The 19,528-nt window shown below is 40.5% G+C and overlaps 1 protein-coding gene across 5 annotated transcripts in view; it reads left to right on the top strand.

Annotated features, from left to right (window-relative positions):
• Positions 1-19,528, top strand: part of ANO3 (anoctamin 3) — a 209,231-nt gene that overhangs the window by 140,866 nt on the left and 48,837 nt on the right. For 4 of the 5 annotated variants that reach the window (XM_057414415.1, XM_057414419.1, XM_057414417.1 and 1 more), the window contains exons 5-7: positions 5,373-5,525; positions 7,289-7,389; positions 16,762-16,806. In XM_057414415.1, the coding sequence (XP_057270398.1) occupies positions 5,373-5,525; positions 7,289-7,389; positions 16,762-16,806 (299 nt within the window). The remainder of the gene's footprint in view (positions 1-5,372; positions 5,526-7,288; positions 7,390-16,761; positions 16,807-19,528) is intronic. The other variant, XM_057414416.1, reaches the window with a different exon arrangement.

Raw genomic sequence — 19,528 nt, 5'->3', positions numbered from 1 at the left:
CATCATGCTGCGGCGGCTTAATTATTGTGTACTGTATCAGTTGGCACTTACGTAAGTGAATACTTCCATTGTTGATTATGGTTGTGAGTTGATGTTTTCTATGTGCTTATATTAATGTAAAACTTCCTTACATCTTTTTATTAAGTGAACAATAGTCCTTGACTTCAAACTCCTGTTTCTAACTGCAATTGCTGTCATGCAGCAACTTTTTCCCCTTCTTAAATCTGTTATCCCAGAGGTGCTACCACCATCACTGATGGGCTCGGTCTTGACCAGATGCAGGTCCATCTTGGAGCCATCTGGCATTGGCTTCATCAAAGACAGGGGAAGCTTCTAGCATCTTCTAGCATCAGAAGCCATCTCTGTAGTCCCCGTGCTACCAAAACGTTGCCACACAAACCCAATACAAGTGTTTATGGAAATGCAGTTGCATATGGCAGATAAAGCTGCAAAACACAGTAGCTGAGCTTGGGAAAGGGATAGAGAGGAAGAATTTCCCATCCCTACATGAACCAGAGGATGGAGGAAAGGAGTTCTGGTATATTGTGTTACAGTGCATACTATGTCATTTACTCTTACATGAATCTAAAACTTGCTTATTACTTTGGGAATGGTTCCAACTCACTCTTCTAGAATATTTGTTTCTATGTATGGAGTGAAAAATTGGTAAAAGTTTAATTAGTAGACTGAAGTCAGTAGAGTTTAAATAGTTACAATTTCTGTGAATTGTGCTATTTAAATTAATTGGGGAGAGAAAGAGCCTGTAAAACAGCTGTTCCCACTTTGTAAACAGCTCATTGCTTATTAATTAGAATCTGAAAAATAGTTTCTTGAAAAAAATCCCTTGATGTTGGCTCAATTCAAGGAAAATCTTCTTGTACCACATATGAATAGAAATGTAAACTCTTTCTTATTTTAAAACTTTGCTAAATATTTACGTTATATTTTCATTTCACTTTTTTGCCTTGAGCAAAACCTTTTTCTAGGTTAAATTGATTAACTTGTTTTGTGTAAACTATTAAAATTCAGTTCATTAATTATGTCAGTATTTTGAATTTTACACCATATCAGACTTCAAAGCAGTGTGTCATGTTGTTATAATAATCACAAGCTATGAATCACCCCAAAATGTTGCCAAATAATAAAACTAAGGAACTGCAGCAGATCTGTAGTAATGAAGCCTCAAGTTGTCTTCTACTCTGATACAAACCAGTGTGTTACTATTCTGCTTTATGAATGAAATTACTGTTGAGTGAAGAATAGCTTCACAGCCTCAGTACACAATTAGATAATATTTAAAGACTTGGGAAGAACAAGGTGAAATTAAAATGTTGAGTTTGCAAGCTGAATTATACAGCAGTACTCTAAAAGGAATGTTTCAATTCGAACTTAAGTTCTCATATGTGTGTAAACGTAGATAAGCTGATCAGGTGGATGCTGTTCAGAAAATCTGGAAAACTAAGAAGATAGAGAGGATAAAGAAGATTAGAGAAAAAAAGCAGACGTTGATCAGGCCTGTTTCAGGTGAAATAGGAAATCTTAAAAGAGAATAGGGGAGAGTAACGGCTTTGCACAAAATATTTCTTCTGATGCTTTTCTCGTCCACTGTGTTGAGAAAAAAATGAAAGAATGAATTGGAGATTTATTGATCCAAAAGAGCACATAAATATTGAATGTGCTTTGCCTGGATGCCCTTTGTACTAAGAGACTGATTCCCTTTCGTAGGTGTAGATGATAGCCAATATACCTTGACTCACATTTAATTGAAATTACTGCTCCCTGTTCTCTGTACACATTATGGAGCTCCTTCACATCAATTGAAAAAAAAAAACACCTAAATTACTAGATAAATTCTTTTCCTGATATTCCTGTTAATATAGGTGGACAGCATTGCTTGAGAATTGCACTAAAGTGAAACTAGTGGTGCCAATAGTGTTGAAGCAAATCAGTCCTGAAATCGATAAAGTTCAGGTTCCCTGCACAGTTGTGGTGATTGGCTTCACTATCACACTTCTTAGCTGGTGGCGGTAGTACTCTGAAAGTGCTCTGTGATGAACAGATGAAACTCTTCTGTCTACCATCAGTGCAGCTCATTATTTATTGAACATTGCTCTCAAAGAATTCTGTTTGGGGCAGATGAATCTGAGGGCATATTTGCAGACTGTTGTTAATCTGAGAAAGAAAACATGTTTTTCCAAGACTGAAGAAAATCATTTAGAAATGATGAAAGAAAGGCCAGAAGTAATAATCCAGAGAAAGGCAGAAGTTTATTACAGAAAGGTAGATCTAATTTGCACAACGTCTGTGCAGAACTTGCATGAGCAGAAATTGTGTAACAGAAGTTTCACATCTCTCCTTTTGGGAGAAATTTGTCCAGGCTTTTCTGTCTCATTTTACCTGCCTCATGGAGCACAAAAGCAGCTCTGGTCTGCTTTTGTGAAGTATTTTTGCAGGAGTTCTTCATTGTTGAAGATTTGTTGCTTGTGTCTTAAACCTGAAAAATGTTTGGGTATTTAAAAATTTTCATATTCAAAACTTGAGTCCACTACCTCACCTTCAAATCTCTGCATCTTGTATCTTTAGATAATTACGTTTGTGGCATTTAAAATTAATAAAAATTTATGTTTTTATTACTGTCTACATCTAGAATTCTTAGAAGGGGTGACAAACCCTGTATTCAGTGCACTAATAATCTTGCTTAACCATCTTGACTACCTTAATTTGGACTTCAGATACCATTTATCTGAATATCTTGGGATAAATCAAAGCAGAAGAATGCATAAAAACATAATAGAGTATGCGGTATTCTAGTCTTCAAATTTTATCAGTATATTGATAAATTATTTTTTCCTTTTATACTTAAATTTCTTATGGGAATAAAAATGGAAAATCTGATGTCAAAAGCCAAACTAAAGGGTATTTCCTGTTCTCAACAAACTTCCAAAATAATTTATGATTGGAAGATCATTCTTCCTATGTCTATCCATTTCTACTAATTTTTTTCCAGTTTCCATATTGTTTCTCTTGGTTACATTGGACATCTTGTGTTCCCTGCCCTGACAAAGTTGAGACTTCTAGCACCATTTTGTATTCACAGGCTTGTTAATAACATACACAAGCAGGAGTGTATCTTGGAGCACATAACAGAAGGCTTTTATGGTTAATTTTGAAAAGTGTTGTCTGGAAAAGCAGGCGATTACATCACCAGCTGCTGAAGAGAAAGTAAGCTTAACTGTACTTAAATGGCTGTGAAACTGACCGGCGGAAAAGGACCTGGGAGCACTGGTCAACAGCTGGCTGAATGTGAGCCAGCAGCATGCATGGGTGGCCAACAAGGCCAACAGCATCCTGGCCTGTATCAGCACTACTGTGGAAAGCGGGACCAGGGCAGTGATTGTCGGCACCCCTGTGCTGAGTACTGGAGAGGGCGTGATCTTGCATCCTGTGTTCAGTTTGGGGCCTCTCACTACAAGAGAGACATTGAGGTGCTGGAGCAGGTCCAGAGAAGGGCAGTGGAGCTGGTGAAGGGTCTGGAGCACAAGTGTGATGAAGAACGGCTAAGGGAACTGAGGGGGCTTAGTCTGGAGAAGGGAAGGCTTGGGAGGGGACCTTATCACTCTTTACAACTACATGAAAGGAGGTTGCAGTGAGGTGGGTGTTGGTCACTTCTCCCAAGTAACAAGTGATAGGGCAAGAGGTAACGGCCTCAAGTTCAACCAGGAGAGGTTTAGATTGGATACTAGGAAAAATCACTGAAAGGGTTGTCAAGCATTGGGACAGGCTGCCCAGGGAAGTGGTGAAATCACTATCACTGGAGGCTTTTAAGACATGTAGGTGTGGCACTTAGGGACATGGTTTCCTGTTGGGCTTGGCTGTGTTAGGTTAATGGTTGGATTCAATGAACCTAAAGGTCTTTTTCAACCTAAACAATTTTATGATTCTAAATTGAAGCTTAATCTGTTTAAATAATGTTCCCAGCTGTGATGCAGCAGTAGCTGAGAATGACTTTTCCTTTGCTTTTGCTTTAGAAGTTAAGAAAGCAGAGAAAGAGGAAGAATCTTGTTAGAAAACTAGTTGTTGCAGACTGAGTTGTTCTCAGAAGCACTAAATATGTAGAAAGGTGGCAGTGAGGTATGTGGGAGTAAGAAAAACTTTTCACATAGAAACAAGTGAACCGGTATCCAGTATTTACACTGCTGATACCATGCGCTAACACTTCGTTCTATTTATCAATAGAGAGTGTAACTATAGGATATAACTCTGAGTATTATAAATTTCTTATCTAATAGAATCATAGAATCACAGGGTGTTTTGGGTTGGAAGGGACCTTAAAGTTCATTTAGTTCCAACCCCCTGCCGCGGGCAGGACCACCTTCCCCTAGACCAGGTTGCTCAGAGTTCCATCCAGCCTATGAACACTGCCAGGGACAAAACAACAATCCAAATAGCATTAATTTCAAAGGCTAGCATCATATTAGCTAAAAGATGCAGTACTCATAAATTTCTGGTCCCGTATATAGAGGTGTAATGTATCTTACTTCAAACTAATGTACTTGTTCTGGACAGTTTGTGTTAAAATGAGTGCTGCACTCTCCAGAAGATGACGACAGTTTCTCAGTTTACCTTTTCAGTTTTCAAATCCTCACAGTCTGACACCAGTTGATACAGTCACTGCCTGTTCTGAATCATGCAAAAGACAGAATGCAAAAATAGCTTGCAGCAGCAGCATATAAAGCAGGGTTTTCCATATCAAGGTCAGAGAATCCGGTTTGTTTGCAAGAATGGTGGGAAGGAATGGGATAAAATCTAAATATTGCTAACATGGCATTGAAAAGTACTTCAGCTAGAATATGCAGGAAAACATTCCAATCAGTAGCGTATCTTTTTAAGTTTTTTAGATTTATTTCTCTTTTGGAGAAAATACAAGCATGGTTGTTCTGTAAAATTTGGCCAGGTACAAAGCAGGAAATTTGGTTTCATTTCCCTGCCTTTATTTTTTTCCCAGCAATTGCTGCTGGGAAGTAAGGATTAATGGAAGTTCATATCTATGTATATCGATATGTATTATATAATAATTTTAAGGCTTTAAGGATATGTATTATATAATAATTTTAAGGGTTTTGTTCAGCTGAAAGACATGGGTAGAATATGGGTCCTGTGGAGCTATTTTATTTCATTCTAAGTATTTTGAAATCCTGAGCAAAAGATGCGTATTAACTGCCTGTGCTTGTTACTTCTTTACATATTCATCCTGCAGATACATGGACTTTTCTATGCTTTAGGAAATGCTGTGTTACGTGCAGTTTGTGATGGGGCTTTTCATTTTCACAGGTGCCATATTTGGTGGGGTTTTTCTGTTCTCTTTTCTCCAGGCTGATGCCATGGCATCATCAGGGCTCTTCTTCAAAGATGGAAAAAAGCGCATTGATTACATCTTGGTGTACAAGAAGTCAAGTCCACAGGTAGAAAAAAGAAGCACATTTGAAAAGAATTTGAGAGCAGAAGGGTTGATGTTAGAACGAGAGGTAAGTCTTGTAGCTTATGTGGCATAAAACCCTTTTATAGTATTGTCATACTTAACTGAATTTAGAAAAGATTCTTGAAATTCTTAAAAGCCTTTCCAATCAGGCTGTTCCTACCATTTGTTTGATACTACTAAATTACTACTAACTATTACTACTAACTACTAACTATTACTACTTCAACATGTTTAACATGTTTTGGGGATGCATGCTTGTACACACACACATGTACTCTCCATACGTGTGTAGTGTAGTAGAGTGAAAATTTCCAGCTCCTTATGCTTGCAGAACAAAAGAAGCTTCAGTAATTCATGTTATTGTTTTAATATATAACCTCTATGTCTTCAAGCACAATGCATGAAGGACTAAATGTCTCTGGTTTTCAAGGGGTTAAGACTGTCAGTGTCAAGTTAATCCATCCCTAATAATGACAGTATTAATATAAAAATGAAGGAAAACAGAGCCAGGAAAACAGCCTTGAATTTTTGCTGTTTCATCAATTACTTACCAAAAAGGTACATGTTTAGTTTGTCCTGAAGTAAGCTCCTATAGTGCCTCTGTCTTTTATCCTGATTTATACATTTCAACTCAATGGAATCACCTTACATGTTCTGTGTTAAAGGTTTTAACCAGTTTGTAGTCCTTGCAAGCTGTAGCTGACAATGCAGCATGTTAAATAGTCATAAAAATCTAACCTGAGAGTGGATTCAAATTTGGTTTTGAGGCTTTTAAAGATTGTTACAGTCTAGTTGTAATAATGCCTGGTTTTGTTCAAATTTCAATAAAAATCCCAATCTCAACTGGTGTCAATTGACACTTCAGAAAACAAGAAGTTTAAGATCATAATTCTAGATATCAGGTGGTTTAAATTGTCTTCCAGTAGTATCTATTTATCCACATCATTTAAGAAAAATAAAACCCTAGAAGTAATATTATTGAACTGTGGTATGACTTTCTGGAACTGTGTAGTTAGAATTGTGAGCAATAAAGATTTTATTAATCCTTTAACTAAATTCTGCTTTACCTTTACTTACCAAACCTTGCATCCCTTAAGTTTTTGGGAGGATATAATCGAACTCAGCTGGACAAAAATATTTGCTTATAAAAACTCAAGCAAATATGTCTTGGGAGAAGGGTGTGGAACTGTTTGTAAGAAAAGATAATCTGAAATGCTGAAACTTGTTTTATGTACAGATAAATTAGCAATGAAAAACATTTGTGCAGAGTATTCCTTGAGATTTTACCAAAAACTAGTAATTCATGCAGAGATAACATTTATAATTTCATAGCAGATACTGTAATTATTTAACTGTTCCCTGGAGCTGCCATTTGGCAGAGCAGGATCTGTGGTCTTCTCCCAGCTCTTCGTACATCTCCAGCAGCTGAGCACTCTTCTCCTTACATGGGAGACACATAGAATAGTCTTCAAGCTGCTCGTCTAAGATGATTTTGAGGGGATTTAAAGTAAATTCATTTATTGCATGTCCAAAAATGCTTCATTCAGCCTTTCTCAACTTCTGCTGTGTCTGGGACCAAAGATACGCCTAGAGAGTTACTAGCTTACTCCTATTACGGGGTTTGGAAAGGAAACAAAGAAGTTAATAATTTTCCTTTGTCTAGCTGAGAGCTCTTACAGTGTTTTCAGATTTGCATAGTCACTTGAAGGCCTAAATGCAGAATTTGACCCTGAGGAATGCTTTTGGAAAGGTGAGTGCCATAGAGGTTTGAATTGCTAACATGTATTTGTTTGCTACCACTCTTTACAGCCAGCTGTTACAAACAGTGATATCATGTTTGTTAAAATTCACTGTCCGTGGGAGACATTGTGCAAATATGCGGAAAGAATGAATATCAGGATGCCTTTCAGGTACTGTGGAAACTCATTTCAGAAACTTGTAATTTAGTGCTTAATACTAAAAGTTCATTACTTACCTTAAGGCTAAAATGTAGTCTTTGTTGCGTCGTGGCAGGCACACTTACATGTAATTTAGTGTGGTGGTAGGGGAGAGGAGAAACAAATCATAAGCACTGTTCTTTTCACATTTACCTGTGGTACTTGTTTTCAGACTTACCTGCCAAATCATATTGACCATATGTTTTTAGAAAATACTGTTAGTAGTTCACATATTATTTTAAGGCTTTGGAGACATCCAGATATCCTCCATCTGAGCTCAGGTATTCTCAGTGATTTTAGGGTATTTCTGAAGTCTTACCTAAAAGCAAGTGAAATGACAGCTGGTGTCTCATGTGTCTCCAATATAACATATATTTGCATACTTTGAATAAAATTAGATTTATTTCTCGGTTCTGTAGCTTTCCTGTGGCAGAATAATGAAATGAATTGACTTCCTTCTATCATATATTTTTACAATAAATATTTTTTTAATGATTTGTAGACGGGCTGAGAGAGCTGTGCTTGTTCAGCCTGGAGAAGAGAAGGCTCTAGAGAGAGCTTATAGCAGCCTTCCAATACCTAAAGGGAGCCTACAAGAAATCTGAAGAGGGACTTTTTACAAGGACGTGTAGTGGCAGGATAAGGGGTAATGGCTTTAAACTGACAGAGGGGAAATTTATATTTGAAATTAGGGAGAAATTCTTCCCTGTGAGGGTGGTGAGGCCCTGGCACAGGTTGCCTAGAGAAGCTGTAGCTGCCCCATCCCTGGCAGTGTTCAAGGCCAGGTGAGACAGGGCTTGGAGCAACCTGGTCTAGTGGAAGGCATCCCTGCCCGTAGCAGGAGGTTGGAACTAGCTGGTCTTTAAGGTCCTTTCCAACCTAAACCTTTCATTTCCAGTGTTTCTATTTAGGACACAGTTAATATTTTTTGCAACAATACAGAAATTTTTAAAGGAGAAAACATGCCTTTTCAAATTTATTAATAATGTTCTTCCAGAGAGAGAAGAGCATGTAGTGTGCTGTAAATCTCCTCAGGAGTTAAAAGTGGTAACTAGATGCTGAAGCTGTGTGATTCAACAGAAAATACCCTTAGAGCACTCCTTTCTTATTTGAATTGCCAGGTGCTTTATCCTTCATGTCAGCTATCACAGTATGACTCTCTTATATTGCTCCTAAACTGGAGTCATCATGAAGCATCTTTCGCTCAAAACTTGCTTCAAATACCCAGTTCCATACTGAGTTTCCACTAATCCCATTAAGCCTTCAAAGTCCTTTCCATAAAAAAGGTGTTTTCTTAAGTCATCTTCCTTGTGCATTTGAGCTTTTCTAGTTTGAATACTTGTCAACATTTTAAATATAGAAGTATTTGCCTCTGTGTACACATACATAAACAATCTAAACTCCAATTAAAAAATACTTCCTTCATCCTTCTGATACATGAAGTCACAAAATTAAGTTAGGATTTAGCAATGGTTTGAATTCTTCATCTTTCTAGTAACTTCATAGTTCTACTGAACTATGAAGTTACAGTAGTGCTCTTCAGGAAAAGAAAGGCTAAGATTTGAAGTGCTGCTTCATTTGGAAGGTATTTGAAGTTATGTTTGTTTATTGTTATTAACTGAGATATAAATACATTCTCTGGGCTTTTTTTCCCCAAGTGTCTGATCCCTGTTTCTTTGTTTCTGGGTTGTTGCTTAAGCTTCTTTTAATCCCACTTAGTTCATTACACCAAAAGTAGATAAAATGATAAATTCTCCTGTTTCACCTTGTTGGCAGTTTTGCTGTAGAATGAAACACAGTAATTTGTTAAGAAAAAAAGCCCACTCTCCACATCTACCACCATAATAGAACTGTGAGAAATAGTAAACTGATCATCATTTATTTTGTCCTTTCAAAGATTTTAATAGGAATTTTAATGAAAATGCAATCTAAAACTGGTGTGAATATTTCAAACAGTCTATTCATTGAATTTCCATACTTTTTAAAAAATAAACGTAAATACATTTTTATTGTGACCACAGAGTAGATGTAGCAGAATAGCTAAGGTTGGTCTTGCTCTGCCAGCAGCCTGTCTGAAGTGTCCAATACAGAAGCCGAGCAAATATAGGGCACTGTATCACACAGTATGCTAGAGATTGGAAGGGACCTCAAAAGATCATCTAGTCCAATCCCCCTGCCAGATCAGGAACACCTAGATAATGTTACACAGGAATGTGTCCAGGCGAGTTTTGAACGTCTCCAGGGAAGGAGACTCCACAACCTCCCTGGGCAGCCTGTTCCAGTGCTCTGTCACCCTCACTGAGAAGTTTCTTCTCAAGTTTAAGTGGAACCTCTTGTGTTCCAGTTTGTACCCATTACCCCTTGTCCTATCATTGTTTGCCACTGAGTAGAGCCTGCCTCCATCCTCGTGACACTCCCCCTTTATATATCTATATACACTAATAAGGTCACACCTCAGTCTCCTCTTCTCTAAACTATAGAGACCCAGCTCCCTCAGTCTTTCCTCATAAGGGAGATGCTCCACTCCCTTAATCATCTTTGTTGCCCTGCGCTGGACTCTCTCCAGCAGCTCCCTGTCCTTCTTGAACTGAGGGGCCCAGAACTGGACACAATATTCCAGATGGGGTCTCACCAGGGCAGAGTAGAGGGGAAGGAGGACCTCTCTCGACCTACTAACCACCCCCGTTCTAATACACCCCAGGATGCCATTGGCCTTCTTGGCCACAAGGGCACAGTGTTGGCTCATGGTCATCCTGTCATCCACTAGGACCCCCAGGTCCCTCTCCTCTACACTGCTCTCTAACAGGTCGTTCCCCAACCTATACTGGAACCTGGGGTTGTTCCTGCCCAGATGCAGGACTCTACACTTTCCCTTGTTATATTTCATCAAGTTATTCCCTGCCCAACTCTCCAGCCTATCCAGGTCTCGCTGGATGGCAGCACAGCCTTCTGGCATGTCAGCCACTCCTCCCAGCTTAGCATCATCAGCAAACTTGCTGATAGTACACTCAATTCCCTCATCTAAATCGTTGATGAATATAGTAAATAATACCGGTCCCAGTACTGACCCTTGAGGCACTCCACTAGTTACAGGCCTCCAACTAGACTCAGCCCCATAGACTACAACTCTCTGGCTTCTCTCCTTCAGCCAGTTCGCAGTCCACCTCACTACCTGATCATCCAGACCACACTTCCTCAATTTAGCTGTGAGGATGCTGTGGGAGACTGCATCAAACGCTTTGCTGAAGTCAAGGTGGACCACATCCACCGCTCTGCCACCATCCATCCACCGTGTTATTTCCTCATAAAAGGCTAAGAGATTGGTCAAACATGATTTCCCCCTGGTGAAGCCATGTTGACTGCCCCTCATAACTCTCTTATCCTTGATATGCCTTAAGATGGCACCAAGGATAAGGTGTTCCATCACTTTCCCAGGGATGGAGGTGAGCCTGACCGGTCTATAGTTACCCGGGTCCTCCTTCTTGCCCTTTTTGAAGACTGGAGTGACATTTGCTTTCCTCCAGTCCTCGGGCACCTCTCCCGTTTCCCAAGACTTGGTAAAGATGATGGAGAGCGGTCTAGCAATGACTTCCGCCAGTTCCCTCAGCACCCGCGGGTGCATCCCATCTGGACCCATGGATTTATGGATGTCCAGATTGCTCAGCTGGTCTCTAACCCATTCCTCATCGACTAAGGCAAACCGCTCCGTTGACCTGACTTCATCTGAGGTCTCAGGGGTACAGGGCTCTTCAGGACTGCCTGCAGCAGAGTAGACAGAGACAAAGAAGGCATTCAGTAACTCTGCCATCTCTGTATCTTCTGTCACCAGGGCACCCATCCCGTTCATCAGTGGGCCTACATTGCCTCTGGTGTTAGTTTTATCTGCCATGTATTTGAAAAAGCTCTTTTTGCTGTCCTTGACCCTTCTCGCCAGGTTTAATTCTAAGGAGGCCTTAGTCATCCTAGCTGCCTTCCTACATCCTCTAGCAGCAGCCTTATATTCCTCCCAGGTGGCCAGCCCCTCCTTCCATGACCTGTAAACTCTCCTCTTCCACTTGAGCATACCCAGCAATTCCCTATTTAGCCACGCAGGTCTTCTGGCCCTCTTCCTTGACTTCCTATGTGTCAGGATGCTCCAATCTTGAGCTCGGAAAAAGCAATCTTTGAATGCCAACCAACTATCTTGGGCCCCTTTACCTTCAAACAGCCTTGCCTATGGGATTTCCCCTAGCAATTGCTTGAAAAGGCCAAAGTTTGCCCTGCTAAAGCCCAGGGTTGCAATTCTACTTGCTATTCTGCTGGTCCTACCACACAAGATCCTGAATTCCACCATCTCGTGGTCGCTGCAACCAACCCTTACTGCTTCGACCAGACCCTCCTTGTTAGTGAGGATGAGATCCAGCAGCGCTCCTCTCCTGGTTGGCTCATCCACCATTTGCAGGAGGAAGTTATCATCCATACACTGAAGGAACCTTCTGGACTGTGGCTGGGTTGCTGAGTGGTCCTTCCAGCAAACATCAGGGAAGTTAAAATCCCCCACGATGACCACGGCCTGTGACTGTGAGGCCGCTCTCAGCTGCCTGTAGAAGGCCTCGTCAACTTCCTCACCCTGATCTGGTGGCCTGTAACAGACACCCACAACAGTATCCCCCCTGCCAGCCTGCCCCTTAATTCTCACCCACAGACTCTCAACTCGCTCGTCATCTGTCCCTGGACAGAACTCTGTGCATTGTAGTTGCTCCCATACATAAAGAGCAACCCCACCACCCCGCCTGGCTGGCCTGTCTTTCCTGAAAAGGACATAGCCCTCCATGACTATATTCCAGTCATGTGAGCTGTCCCACCACGTCTCTGTAATTGCCACCAGATCATAGTCTCCTGACTTAACACAGGTTTCCAACTCCTCCTGCTTATTTCCCATGCTGCGCGCATTGGTATACAGACATTCCAGGGAGCGAGCTGAGCACACCGATTTCACCCTAGGATTATAGGAGGCCTCCCAGTCTTCATCAGTTCTGGAGTGCTGCCCCACTGGGGCAAGCCCAGCTACAACCCCATCCCCCTTCGAATCTAGTTTAAAGCTCTCCAAATGAGCCCTGCTAATTCGTGCCCCAGCATCCTTTTGCCTCTGTGAGATAAACCTTTCCCACTTGTCATTGTCCAGACTGGTGCCCTATAAAACCAGCCGTTATCAAAGAATCCAAAGCCCTGCCTGCAGTACCAGTCTCAAAGCCAATCGTTTACGAACTGAATCTTCCCATTCCTTCCCACATCATCAGTGGAAGATGGAAGGAGTGAGGAGAAGATCACTTGAGCCCCAGACTCTTTCACCATCAGCCCCAAGGCCCTGTAGTCTCTCTTCATCCCCCTCAGACTGCGGGAAGCAGCTTCCCCCTCACCTGTCTGGAAGACCAGCAGCGGGTAGCAGTCTGTCGGGTGCACCAGGTTGGGGAGCGCCCTGGTGATATCCCTGATGGGGCTCCAGGCAGACTACACACTTCCCTATGATGAGGGTCAACTCTGCATATCGGGCCCTCTGTTCCTCTCAGAAGGGAATCGCCTACTACGATGACCCTTCTTTCTTTCTTATCAGAGGCAGTCTTGAGGTGCAAAGTCGACCGCCTTTTCCTGTGTGGCCTTGTGGGCTGGCCTTGCCCCACATTCTCACCTACCTCTCCTTCAAGATCCAGGGCCACAAACCTATTAGGGAGGGACACCTGGGGAAGCAGGGCAGGAAGGGGGGAGGGTTTCCCACGACGTCGAACTGGAACTCGCTTCCAACCCTCGTAGTCTTTTTGGTCCCCTACCTCTGCGCAACAGCTACAGGGCAGGGGCTGTCTCGGGCCATCCCCCTCTGTGTGAGAAGGCAGGGGGTCCTTCCCCTTTCGGGGGGTATCTCCCTGGAACCATTCTGACTGGCACGCCAGGGAGTTACTCCACCAATCGATCTCCCTTTTGCACTCCCTGATGGTCCTCAGCGTCTCAACCTCCTCCTTAAGTCTTGCCACCAGGCTAAGCAGATCTTCTACCTGCTCACACCTCACGCAGGTGGAACGCTGTCCTCCCTCCCCCGGCAGCAGCAGGCTCTGGCACTCCCTGCATCCAGAGACCTGAACAGCCACGGTTTGGGACGGGGTCTCTGTCTGAGTTGCTGCAGTCACCTTACTGCAAGCTCTCTTTCTGGAGGCGACCATATTGGTCCGCAGTCTGGGACACCAGCAACAGGGTCAGCAGCACGCCCGGCTTGTTCCTCCCTGCGCCTGGCGGGCAGTGACACGGCGCTGCCCTCTCAGAGGCTCTTTCCGGGCAAGGGGCAGGGGGGTGGTCACCGTCACCGTGGGAACGCCCCCCGCCACGTCAGCCGCTCTCTCGCAAGGGCTGCTGGGGCTTCGGGGGTCGGGAGATGTCGGGAGTCGCGATGTCTCTGCGCTATCCCCTCTGATTTTCCTCATCTCCGTTGACCCTCGCGGTCGCTGAAGCGTGCCGGCTGTGGCTCTAGCTGGGCTAGCTCCGATCAGCTGACTGAATTGTATCATGGTGCATTCTCTCTTTCCAGAAGGCTGTGGTTTACAGCCTTTCTGAGGCAGAATTCATGTCTTCATCTCTATTAAATTAGTCACTGGTGGCTTTTCATGAATGCAGAAATAGCGATTTAAGCTTCTGTAACAACATCCTGTGACCACACACTTTGTAATTCAATGACATGTTCTGTCAAAGCACTTTAGTTTTAAGTCTTGAGCCTGCTTGTTTAAATCAAACCTTTCTTAACTGAGTGGCATATATTGTTTTCCTGAAGTAACTATTTTCTTCATTCAATGCATAGAGGAAGCTCAAATCATACAGTTCTTGCGCAATTACAATGAACTAGAGTGGTTCCCTCCCTGTGAGGAGCAGGGAGTTCGCCTCAATGGTCCTTATGAGTCCTTTCCAACTGGAGATACTCTGTGATTCTAAGATTATTTCTCTTAGCCTTCATCTGATCTAACAGTGGTTTCTGGCTGCCAAAGAGCAAACCTTCCCTGCGTTACTTCAATACAATATACCCTTGCTCTCCTGCAGAGTGTTGCAAAATTTTAGCTTTTGGGTATGGTCACTAAAAATATATTTTGGTACCATATATGACTAATGCCATAAGAATTAACCATGTACTTTTTAGGTTCATTTTGCTCAATTCAGGAATCTAAACAAAACTAATACAATTATTACACAGGGTAAGAAGTATTTCTCTTCATTGCTGAAAAATAAAAAATGCTTTTTGCTGACATAAGGGACCATCCAATATCCCAGAACTGTTTTAGTATGGCATCATACTGAAAATGTGTTGGCAGATGCAAAGTATACATCATGTATATAACACAGATGGAATCTTGGTGTTTCAGTTGCAAAAGGAAATCTTGCTCACATTGTAAAAGACTTGTCTGTGCTAATCACTGTATTGTTGTGTTGTGTTGTATATGGTTTCAGACAGGTCTTATGTTAGCAACAAGGTTAGGTCATGACTGAATTGTACTTTTTTAAAAACAATTTATAGAATCATAGATTCATAGAATAGTTAGGTCTGGAAAGGACCTTAAGATCATGAAGTTCCAACCCCCCTGCCATGGGCAGGGACACCTCACACTAAATCATATCAAGGCCTCATCCAACCTTCTGTTGAACACTGCCAGGGATGGAGCATTCACAACCTCCCTGGTCAACCTATTCCAGTGCCTCACCACCCTAACAGAAAAGAATTCCCTCCTTATATCCAATCTAAACTTCTCCTGTTTACTTTACTTAAAACTGAAACAGGGGAAGTTTAGATTGGATATAATCTGTCAGTAGAAATAAAACATCTATTTCTGGAGCTCAAGAACTCAAATCTGTGTCTATAGTTATCTTGTGGCATATTATTGTTGTGTGTAAAGAATAAATAAGTCGTATCTGTAGCTTAGCTGGAGTTCCATCTGTGCAAAACAGCTAAGGCCAATTAAAGAGAATGAGGTTTTGTTAAAAAATGTAGTGTCTGAGAATCCTGTCATGATTCTTCATTGCTTTGTTTTACCATTCTGCCTAGTAGTACCAAGTGCCAGGCTGCCAGCACTGTGCACATTGGTAGATACATAGTTTTCCAATGGCCGCTTATTTTTCAAGCCACATTTCCATCTTACTCTTTTTAATGTATTCAGTTCATTGTTACTTTAATGTAAGTAATGTGAAATGATTCAAATTGAATGATTCAAATACTGCCCAGATGGGCAGTTGCAGATATTGTTAATTATGTGTAGTTCTAGGCTAAGAAGTGATGGAGAAGTATTAAGAGTGAAACTGCTGGTTTTATGTGTTAGAATGGAGGGAGGGATAAAATATCAATTGAAATAATGTTAAACTTTTATAATCATGTAGCCAAATAAATTTGTTTTGATTCCTCCTAAAAAGGAAACCTTGCAGAAGTAGAAAGCATTGAGGCAAATTTTAAGTAGAAGATGAACTGAGTGAGGAGCACAGTCCCTGATGCTGAGCTTCACTGCCCCCAGATGAGAATCATGGGAAATATATGGATAACCCAAGGAGTCTGCAAAATCAATGCCTTTGTGTGGTTTAAATGTGCCATGAAGTGATAGGTGTAGGCCAAAAAGAAAAGCCGAAAGCCTTAAAATAGATATGCAAAATATTAACGTTGCAGAAAATACTTCTTTGTATGGTTTCAAAGTAGCTGTTCTCATAAGACTTTAGAGGGGATTTCTGTTGTCTTCCTCTAAGTGTCTATGAGCACTGAAGGGTGGAAAGAAAAGGATTGTTAACATGAAAGTTGTTTGTTGCAGTTAGTACTCTTACATTTTTAGGGCTGTGTATTCTTCAGTTGGATTCAAAATATCAAGGGAAGGCGATGGTAGAGCACTTCAGAGAATGAAGAGAGCATCTCATGATGTTAAGTGCTTACAGTATTTAATGCATAAAGTGCATAAAGCATTTAGAAGTATGGGAGCCCTGGTGATTCTCCTAAAATGAGTTTTCTGAAGTAAAGGCTAAGAAAGACCACATGAAATGAATACATAGCATGACACCACTGAACCTTGTCTGATGAAGGAATTGTTGATTAGCTATTACTGCTGTTAAACTACAAGCTATTATTGTTATTAACTACAAATATAAATTTTAATTTTGACTCAAATTTCAAACTTGAAAATATGTGAAATTACAGCATTTTAATAACTTTTCTATTCCAGTTGCATTTTTTTAAGTCTGTTTTTCTGCCTATGAAAATGCATGTTTTAAAATGTCCAGTGTTCTTTTATAATATATATGTCCTTTGCAATTGCCTCCTACTTGATTATTCTCAGCTGATTTTTGCTGTTCTTTCAGGAAAAAATGTTATTACACTGACTGGAGGAGCAAAACGATGGGCAGGTTGGTGGGTGATGTGTAGCTTCTAATTTTACCAGATAGTCACCCTGCTAAAGAAAATCCATTCGCAGTTGTAAATTTATCAAGGAAACTTGGAAAATTAGATTATTTTCTTGAAAACTCAAAATATGTTAGCTCATAGTGTTACAATATTCATGTGTAACAAGATGCAGTACTTCAAAGCTTTGCCAGGTCTCATTTTAGAAATGCAAAAATGTTTATGCAAAAAAAAAATGGCCTTATCCTGGCAGGAAAGGTTTAATGCTGGAGCTCTCTCTGCATTTCTGTCTGCTGTACCGAGAGATATTTCTTTGGCATGAAAGATCCATTTGAGTGTATGTCTCAGATTCTGGTATTCAGCTATTTCCTTAGACATGCAAACGTAACTTTGCAGGTTAACACTTCATGTGCATCCTGGTGATACGGACTAAATCAACACCACACAAGAGGCTGTGTTGAGTTTAGATTTGATAGCTGTCAGAATAACTGCGGGGAAAGCTGTTTAACTCTGAGACACAAACATGCAGACCTCACCCATGACTACTGCTGTTGCTGCTTTTGTCAGACAGGAATGGCTACAAGGGGCCATGCAAAAGCAGCATGCAAAAAAGAGTCTAAGGGAGCTGGGGAGTAAAGACAGGGGGCACTGGGAGCTGTAATCACTCCCTGTTGCTCTAGCCAGACATAATGATGTCTTGTAAATCGTAATTGCCTATGGAAAAGATAGGAAAATTTTTACATGAGGGAAATCTGAAAGGTTTTTGTCATGGGTTTTCTCAAATGGATTTTGAGCTGACATTACAGTTGATTTTGTTCTCCTGTTGTTACTTGAGATGATGAAGATCTCTCATTATTTCTTAGGAAAAATTTAAGTAGTCTCATGATAATCAGTTTGCAACATGATCAGCAAGATGATCATGTTTTTATATAATAAAAACATAAAGCACTGTTGAACGGTACGGTGACAGAACTTTAAATGCATAAGCAGATAAAATGTATTGAAATAAAACAATCTGTAACTGAAATTTACAACTGCATTTTTTACTCTTCCCAGTCATTCACATGCTTGCTCCATTTTTGTGTTCATTATAAAAAACGTAAGTGATGTGCTTTGTAATGCAAGGGCAAAATCAACAAGCTTTGCTGCAAAATTGTCTCATTTTGTCTGTAATCCATCTGGTGAGTCCTAGATATTAAATAAATTTATTTTTCTTATTATGGAAGGACAGATGCCTGAAGCATGCAACTGAATTTGCACGGTACCTGTGAACTAAGTAATAAACAGTTTTCATGCCAGATTGACTTTTTTCATTTGAGACAAATACTTTTACTTGTGATTTACTTTGTAAGAATTTGGTGAATATTTTTCTGAATACTTTTTCTGTCAGTTTCTATAATACAGTCCACAAAGCAATAGTGTGGAAAAAAATAAAGAAGCTACTTCTAAAAATGAAAGCTAATGCTAAAATTGCTGACGTACATATCTTGAACTAGATGATCTTTAAGATCATTCCATCCCAAACCATTCTACAATACTGTTGTTTCTTTTCATCTTACAACTTTTCCAGCTTAACTCTTCTCTGTAACTCATTAAATCTCTTACTAATATTTCTGTAGAATTTGCAAGAGCCACAGTGAATAACTGTATTAAAATTTTTGTATATCAAAGGTAAAATTTTAAGGCTACAGATTTTCTATAATTTAGTGTGAGGTAGCACTAGCATATTAGACCCTTCTGCAACATGTACACTTCCCTGAATTTATTGATGTGGTTATATGATCTTAAATGCTCTTTAAAACTTCCACAGAAGATTTAGGGGCATGAAGGAAGAGAAGGTTAATGGAATGCTTACTGGTATAGCACCTTCCTTATATGTGATATCTATGTGATATCTCTCGATTTCTTCATTTATGTACCTTAAAAAAACCCTCAACATTGTATTTTACCCTGTAAAGCTTGAATTCTATTCAAAGGTCTGTGCTATAGAAATAATTTTATCATACTCATTAATAGCAATATTTGGAAATCCTTCACAAATCTTTTCAAAGGAAGGTGTGAGTTGTTGGAAGTGGGGTATGCAAGTATCAAAAGTTGCCTGAACTCTCAGATTTAAGACTGAATGAACTGATCTTGTATTCACAATATCAGACACACCAATTTCATGTTGGTAAAGAATGACATTGAGGAAGACAACACGAAAAGATAGTTGTTTTAGTATGCAGCTTCACTCCACCCACTGAAATTTTGAAATAAATTAGTACTTCTAAGGTTAGAGAACCAAAATTGATTTTTGTTGAGCAGCTAAGCTGCAGTAATTCTGCTTTGCATAAGGACTTTTTGAAACCTTTTGGATTTTAATCTGCACACTGAAGAGAAATTGTTAATATCATTCCGTTGAACAAATTGGTGATGATTGTGTCCGTCTGTTGAATCTGTCAACCATAACATGTTTCCTATTACAAAACAAGGAAACATGCCACGGCTGTGTCATTTGGTGGCATATGGTTGATGAGTCTGGAGAGGCACAAACACTGAGCAAACTACTGGGTGGGGATTGCTGTCAAAAATACCTAACATGACCAGTGGCAGTTGCTTAATTCCAGTATCCTATTCCATGAGTCTGATCAGATAATTCTGAACTCATCTATACTGCGTTCCTTTGCATTGCAGTCTGCAGAGTAAATGTAGTCTGCAAGGAGTTTTGGACTAACTAGTTCTGCAAAA

Source organism: Pezoporus wallicus, unplaced genomic scaffold (assembly GCF_028554395.1).
Source record: "Pezoporus wallicus isolate ANWC-B61680 ecotype Strahan unplaced genomic scaffold, APGP_CSIRO_Pwel_v1 contig_5967, whole genome shotgun sequence".
NCBI lineage: Eukaryota > Metazoa > Chordata > Aves > Psittaciformes > Psittacidae > Pezoporus > Pezoporus wallicus.
Note: the sequence above shows the minus strand (reverse complement) of the source record. Positions and strands in the feature narration are given on the sequence as shown.